At 35.3% G+C, this 7,830-nt stretch overlaps 1 protein-coding gene across 1 annotated transcript in view; it reads right to left on the bottom strand.

Annotated features, from left to right (window-relative positions):
- The window catches only part of LOC107886930 (katanin p80 WD40 repeat-containing subunit B1 homolog KTN80.4), a 22,752-nt gene continuing 14,922 nt past the window's right edge, over positions 1-7,830 (bottom strand). Inside the window, exons 3-17 of the mRNA XM_041095576.1 lie at positions 7,093-7,148; positions 6,731-6,945; positions 5,836-5,972; positions 5,597-5,671; positions 5,352-5,495; positions 5,029-5,251; positions 3,697-4,449; positions 2,831-2,890; positions 2,630-2,751; positions 2,390-2,524; positions 2,180-2,254; positions 1,964-2,076; positions 806-922; positions 645-713; positions 1-536 (exon numbers count right to left, since the gene is read on the bottom strand). Of these exons, the coding sequence (XP_040951510.1) occupies positions 473-536; positions 645-713; positions 806-922; positions 1,964-2,076; positions 2,180-2,254; positions 2,390-2,524; positions 2,630-2,751; positions 2,831-2,890; positions 3,697-4,449; positions 5,029-5,251; positions 5,352-5,495; positions 5,597-5,671; positions 5,836-5,972; positions 6,731-6,945; positions 7,093-7,148 (2,358 nt within the window). The 3' untranslated portion in view covers positions 1-472. The remainder of the gene's footprint in view (positions 537-644; positions 714-805; positions 923-1,963; positions 2,077-2,179; positions 2,255-2,389; positions 2,525-2,629; positions 2,752-2,830; positions 2,891-3,696; positions 4,450-5,028; positions 5,252-5,351; positions 5,496-5,596; positions 5,672-5,835; positions 5,973-6,730; positions 6,946-7,092; positions 7,149-7,830) is intronic.

Below are 7,830 nucleotides of genomic sequence, written 5' to 3'. Positions count from 1 at the left end.
TAACCCAAATATCTGCAGTCCCATCTTTTGGACACGTGTATATTCATAACAATATAAATATATATTACATACGAGAGTCATAAGGTACAAATTGATGTTCATCATATTGGGTTAGAATGTGTGAGACAGTGGTTGGCAATGGTATTCACTGAGTTTGAAAAAAAAAAAAAAACAAACTTTGCAGAAACCAGCAGCAAAGTAATCAAACACAATTAGCCTTCAAGTCTTCCCACTTAATCAATCAATGCGAGTAGAATCAGCTTTACTTACCAGTTAAAAGGTCTCCACTTAGACCAGTATTTAACATGTACAAGGTGCAGCAGGACTTGATGAGACTAGATGCATCTAAGTAGTGGTTGCAGCTTGGCCGGCACATACATGCCGAATCGTGCTTTCCAAGGCAACTTACAGAATTCGATCCCGTTGAAAGCACAGAATAAGTTAGTGCGTGTATTCAATATGTTGATTTCAGTCATGATACTTCTTGAAGTGCTAGGTTCAATTCCTGGGCAGATTTTGCAACTGATCCCCCTCTTCTACGGAGAACAAACAAACAAATAAGAAAATATCGCGGGAAATAAGTCAAACGGTATAGAACAGTTGCATATGATTAAACCCCATTAATTAACCACCATAGTAGTCACCTGGAAAGAGTGGGCAGACAGCGTTTTACTTTTTCGAGTTCTATAAAGCAGAGGTTGCAACGCTCAAACCTAGGACAATCAGCAGCATGCAATTTCGGTTAATAGTCCAACAACTGAATATTCAAACATTAAATTTGAAGTTAGGAAGTAAGCAGAGACACCTCTGTTCTGCCTCGATGTCTACACCAACAGGTGTAGAAGCAGATATGGTTGAATATATCATGGAACCAAATACCCTGACCAGCTTAAGCAGCATGTCCAGACAGATGCTCAAATGCCTGCAAGACTCGCAGTTAAACTTTATAGGTAGATGGAACTAACACCATCAAAAGTTTATGGAACCAAGAAACTAAAATGCTACTCCCTTTGTCCCAGTCAAAGTTGACATTTTTTAGGCCAAACTTTTTAAACTTTGACCTCAATTATTTTAAATATTTTAATTAATTAAATTTTATACAAAAATATATTCAAAACTACTTTATTGAAATTTTATATAGTATATTTTTAAAATTTTTATTATCCATAATAAATTTTAAAAAATAAGAGGTCGAAGTTAAAACATTTTGACCACTAAAAATCAGAATATGACAAAGTTAGTGGAACAAAGGGAATATATCATTTTTACCACATTAATGCCTCGTCTAGTTATTTATGACTTGTTTAGTTACTCATGTAATAACATGAGAAAAAAAACTTATTTATTATATATGTATTAAAATACATACACATAAAAAAATGGTTAGTACAAATTTAAACTTAAAATTAAAAAGATGAGTAAAAACTCTGGTAAATACTAAAACCTTTTCAAAATATGCAAAAGATTTTCCTCCTTTTTTCCCAAAACAAGTCAGGTGAATGGCTAAAAACTACAAATTGAAATTAGTTTATTGCTAACTCATATACTAAAAAATAGTGAAAAAATAATACTCCTACCAAACATAACATTAACACAAGGAAAAGCTTAATTATTACATAAGTATTAAAATAGTGTCATAACATAAAGAATAATTAGTGTAAATGTAAACTTAAACTTAGAAGTACGAGTAAAACCTCAGTAAATAATAAAACCTCTTCGAAATAAGTAAAAAAAATTCCTTTCCTTTGCTCAAAACAATTCATGTGATTGGCTAAAAGTTACCAAGTGGCGTTAGTTTATTACTAACTCATGTAATAAGGTTGAAAAAATAATACTCCTACCAAAAATAGCATAAGTAAATCGAAATACTACTGAAAGCAATTGATTTTTCCTGAACAAATGTATAACAAAAATCCCAAGCCTATTGACTACAAAAATGAAAAGATTATGATACTGTTCTTACCTATCCATATCACTACCAAGAAGACCAGACAGAAGTGGCAGAAGACAAGTGCAAATGTCCAATGTGACGATGTCCATTTTCTCAATGGCAATGCTCATCACATCAGCAAGCACCTGCAATTTCCATCATAAAGAGAAGGAAGTGGCTCTTAAATATGTTTCAGTCACATGAAAGTTAAACACGGGATAGATGAATTAACAAACATAAAGTGCTTACAGCATGATCAGCCATCTTTTCAATTGCACCAATTGCCCCCTTTATGTCTTTTCTTTCCCAATACCGATGAACAGCCTATAACCAATAAAAGCAAGGCTCAGAAATCTTCAATGAAAAGTTGACCATATTGCAGACATTGTACTATAAAGTGAACAACAAACACATAAAAAAAGAAACCATTAGCATGCCTTCTATGTTCTTAGGGATCACCTGTAACTTAGCTAAACGAGATTGCATGGAACTAATGAATTGGTCATGTTGCTCCATTAGATCTGCAACAGCATCCCCATCACTGGCAGAAGGCATTTCTTTTTCCACAGATGCAGCGTATCCTCTTTGTTTATACTTTAAAAAGTAATAACATGAATGCATAAGTTACCATTGACAGGAACTTTGAGAACATATTAGAAAAGGGAACCAAAGTAAATTCAAGATTTGATCTGTTTTTACCACATTGACAGAAGGCATGTTTGCCATTGATGCATTCTTCGGAGAGACACTCATAATAGGTCCATCATAATTAGAAGATCTCCCTCTTTTCTCAATATTTAAGACTACTGGACGTGTTCTTCCTGAAGAATTGACCAAGTACAATGAGTTCAGTCCTTCATAGAATTGTTTATAATATCAACGAGCAATCAATAGATATACCTCCTTTTAGGCTTTCTAAAGGATATGTATCTCTATGTGTTTTTTGCACATGTGCATCATCTGAAACAAAGAATTAAACTTCAGCATGAATAGTTCAACATTCTAACTAGAGAAATGCAAAACAGCCGGCCCAGGCCAGACAATTTAAAAACCAAACAAGTCAAGAATGAACGTAATGTAATGTGACAACACACCCCAACAATTATCCAATAGCCAAGTCAAGATCAATCTATTCCATACCAGAAACTGAAGTTCAAGTCAGCATGCCTCGTAGCTAAGCCAAATTAAAGTTCATCAAGGCCAAATATGCTATCCCAAGGGTAAAACAACCTAAGACATAGACTCATAAGACTACTTCCCCATCACTGCACCTTGTCAGCCTTAAAAATGTAATATGAATATAGTTACCCAGAGAATTGAAGAAATACAAATATAAGTATAGTTCTTCAGTTAACAGGTTTCCACTGTGAGAGAGATTCCTCTTAAATGGTAAATTCTTTAGTTAAAAAACATTCTGCTGGAACAACTAGAAATAACCTGATGGTTACTTTTCATATTCATATTAAATACCAATGAGACTACATTGTTCTATCCCCCTCCAGTGGCAGCTAATTGTTCTTCCATCTCACTCTTTCAGTTGTTCCTATTAAGTCTCAAGAAAACTCAAGGTTGCTATTAAGCAGTCCTTTAATGAGAATTTCAATAGAAATATTTTCAGTTAAAATCTAATTGACCACCTAATGATAAAAGTTTTCAGGTCAGAAGCAAACACTATAGCAGATCTAAAAATTCAGGAAGAACAAGCAGCTAACTACGCAAGAAATGATCAAAGGCAGAACTGTAAATTAAGAATTTTAGAAATATACGATTTTCATCCCGGTAGCTTGAAGGCAACTCTGCTGCTGAGTTTGGTTCACTCTTGCCAGAGCCAATGCACCTATCTTCCCTCATATTCCTTTCAGCAGCAGATATTCCTTGAATAGGGCCTCTTACAGCAGAAAAAATACTCCTGTCCAGCACACTGTTGAATTCAGAAGCCTTAGAACCTGTAGTTTCAGAGGCAGCAGAGATAGCTGGCTGGTCCATGTCTTCCTTGAAATTTTGAAACTTCCGAAAACTATTTGTCTTTGACTGCAAAGAAAATGGCATGGTTCTTCCAACAATACCAAGTTCTTTTCTGGAATCAGCTCCCTGCTCCAAAGTTCTCCCAACTATTCCAGCTTCTTTTCTAGATTCAGCAGCCGGTTGGCTTGGCTCTAAACTCTTCCCAGCTATTCCAACTTCTTTTCTAGATTCAGCAGCAAGTTGACTTGGCTCTAAATTTCTCCCAGTTATTCCAACTTCGTTTCTTGAATCAGCAGCCTGCTCCACACTTCTCCCAGATATTCCAACTTCTTTTCTTGATTCAGCAGCCTGATCCAACCTAGCATCATTTCTAGGCACAATCACAGGTATGACATCTGACTTGTTGAAAATTGGAACACTGATGGCCACACTAGCCTTCGTAGAACTCCTCTTTGGAGCTGCTACAGTAGGAACAGTTACGGAATTTGGTTGAGTAGTCCTTGGAGCAGTGTTTAAATTGACCCTCTGAGGGATACCAGGTGCATTTCCTGGGGCTTTAACCATTACGCAAAAATCAAAATAAGATAGATAAATACATAAGAGTAAAAGGTGCCCTCCAACCCTTCTTCCCCAACAGTACTCCCAGATATTTCATAACTTTTTGAAGTGCTAAGTTTATTATTTGGCTGAAAATGTATGTTTGTTGATAATTATCAATTAATTATTACCAGAAAATTTATTTTTCCCTTTAAACAAATTAACCTAATAGTACTGCATGCTTGCCAAAAGTAATAACATAATGTTCATCACGTAACAATATTAATAGTAATTGAGGACACAATTTAAGTAGAAGAGAAAGTTTGATCATTTCAGCCATATGAAAGCTTTGCATCAACCCACTTTTTCTCCTTTTTTGTTTTATTGGTCAAAAAGAGTCATGTGGTTAACAGTGATGAGCTTGACTTGTCTCCCTCAGACCTTATTTTGACTTTTCTTTTCAATAGGTAAATTTGATAAATAAAAACTGGTTCAGGATGAATACTTGACAATATGGTTTCTAAAGAAAACTTTGAGAATCAAGACCAGAAAGGAAAGTGAAGATGCAAAACTCTAACAAATTAAAGTAAACGTACTTTTGGACTCCTTGGCAGGATCTGAGTTTTGTGAAACAGACAACCTTCCAAGGGATTTTGTTTCCTTCACTAAAGGATCAGGATTTTGTGAAACAGAAAATCTTCCCATACTAGGTTTTGCTGTGTTCTCATTTAGTACGGAGAGGTTTCCACCTGAACTAGATTTGGGTTCAGAGTGACCAGTCACACGATTAGCATTACCAACAGCATATGGCTCTATACGCTGTATCAAAGACCAAATTTAGTATTAAAATCGTGACATAGTGACTGTTGATTAAGAAAGATGTAGTGATTAAGTTTAAATGTAGAAAACTTAGCAGTACCGAGATATCTACAACCCATACTCCAACACAGCTTTGATTATACGAGCAGCCAAGAAGTTTTCCTTCATGAATATTAAGATCTGACAATTTAGACCATCCCACATCCACACCATCATGACATCTTATTGGTTCCCAGGAGAAAACCTAGATGTTGCACAGAAAATGAAGTGCAAACTGGAATAAGATAGAGCTTTACCTAGTAAATCACTTTAGATTGATGATTTTGGAACTATAAAAAATCTCACCTTCAGACTTTCATGCAACCCACACAGTACAGTCCTCCCATCAGGATTGAAGGTCAAGCAACGGACTCCAGTGGTCTACAGTATATAGAAAAAGTCATGTACGCATTTTTTTTCCATAAAAATTAGGAAGATAAAAGATCCTATGATCTCAAAATATAAATATAGATCTTATGATCTGGATATGAATCTCTAAATCGATCGAGAGAACCAACAAGTTTGCCAAAGACCGATGGAAGTACCTCAGGCCCAGCTGAACCAATAAGTTCAAAGGTTTCAAGGTCCCAAAATTTAACAGTCCGATCAGCTGAACCTGTGAAAGTGAGAGGATGAATAATGAAAATCAAAGCACCAAAGAAGGATTCACATTCAAAACCACCTTAGACAACATAATAGATCTTAGGATAAGAATTACATATTAGAACAGCATCATAGAATGAGTTCTCAAGGCAATGACAATAAGCAACAGTTTTTAATACAAGTAAAACCACTGTAGCAATAGAAACTCATGAGGATGAAATCTAAGCACTGAATTTGGCCTCATGATACTTGAAATCGGTAATATTTCCAGCAGTCAAATCCCAACCTTGACATATAAACATGACAAGGATCAATGTGAAAGTTATCCTGAAACACTAAATTTGAAAGTATCATGCGCATACAAACTGCCTACACATCATTAAATCCTTTGTAAGGTAATGTTTTCTATCAAAGAGTACTGACTACTGACATCAGGCTCTTATGCCAGCCTGAACGTATACCATTTACAACAATGAATAGCCAACATATAACAAATCCTAATATCATAACCAAAGAACTGAAACAATGATGCAATCATAACCGGAAACAGACAGAAAAGTTTAAAGTGGCTGAGTTGTGAATCAAAAACAATGTGTGAAACAAGTTAGATAGTCTCCAACATCCTCAGCTTCACAGTCTCACTCCAAGCTCCACAATTTCAGTTCTAATTCCCAGAAAATAAAAGACAAGAAATGAAAAACATTCATGTTTATTCAACCTGCCATGCCCACACATATTCAAAAGAAAACGATTATGGAAGAGCAAAAATGTGCTCAATAAAGGATCACATCAGTGAAAAAAGGATTATCATCATAACTAAAGTATAGCAACCCTGACCTTCACAATGTGTCCTCGCCACCAGATACAACCCATCGGCCATCTGGTGTAAACTGATGTATGACTCCTCGAGTATGGCCTTGTAAGTGTGATACACCTTTCTTTCTGATATCCCATATCTTGAGATTCGTATCAAGAGAACAGATGCAAAGAACTCACCAAAGGGTGGAAATCCACAGAGAGCAATGGATCTATGACCAGTCAGAGTCCGACAACTATAAAAGATCAGATTGCAAAAAGATCAATTATTACATAATTAAGACCAAAGTTAAATACATAACATGTTGAATAACACCAAAAAAAAAAGGCTATGGAATAGACAAGCATACTTTTTGCCTCCTCCAATCCCAAAGTTTGATTACCACTTGCAGCACTGCGCTACCAAGACTTCTGAAGAATCACTCACGGAATCTATCCACTAGTATGTCGGATAACCTGTTATAACAGTTCAAATACAAGATGTACAGCGTAGACTTCATTGGTCACAAATCAAACTATCAAGTTAGATTCTTAATCTTATCATTTTGATACCATACGTTATGTTTCCTCCCTTAGAGTAGTTGGTTGAGTGGAAATTGGAAGGATGAAAGAGAGTATGGAAAAGTGGAAAGAAATTAATTTTGAGTGTACTTGGTAAAAGAAAGTGAGAGGAAAGAAATAAGAGCTATGACCATTTCCGTCTCAAGCATAAAACAAATCATTCCAAATTAAACAATAAAAAGAGGGAAAATGAGAGAAAGATGTAAGTTAATTCAAAGTCATGCATTTTTCAGAACTTCCATTTTCTTTTCACTCTTTTTTTACTCTACCAAGCAATGAATAGAAGAGAGTGAAAGAAAAATATTTCTATCTCCTATTTTTCCATTCTTCATCTTTCATCTTTCCAATTTTCTCTCATCAATCAAGCAAAGCTTGACCTAGTTAGCATATATCATTGCAGCAAATAAATGATATGAAACACACTAGATTGTTATTAGGAACATATGAAAATATATATAAAAAATGACAAAGGGAATTGGAACGAAATTATAATTTGCATTGAGCAATGCTAGGAAAAACTGACCAGTATGGCGTGGTTCCATAGCCAAGATTACTTGTGT

This window comes from Gossypium hirsutum, chromosome A03 (assembly GCF_007990345.1).
Source record: "Gossypium hirsutum isolate 1008001.06 chromosome A03, Gossypium_hirsutum_v2.1, whole genome shotgun sequence".
Lineage (NCBI taxonomy): Eukaryota > Viridiplantae > Streptophyta > Magnoliopsida > Malvales > Malvaceae > Gossypium > Gossypium hirsutum.
This window is presented reverse-complemented; position numbering and strand designations above follow the sequence as displayed.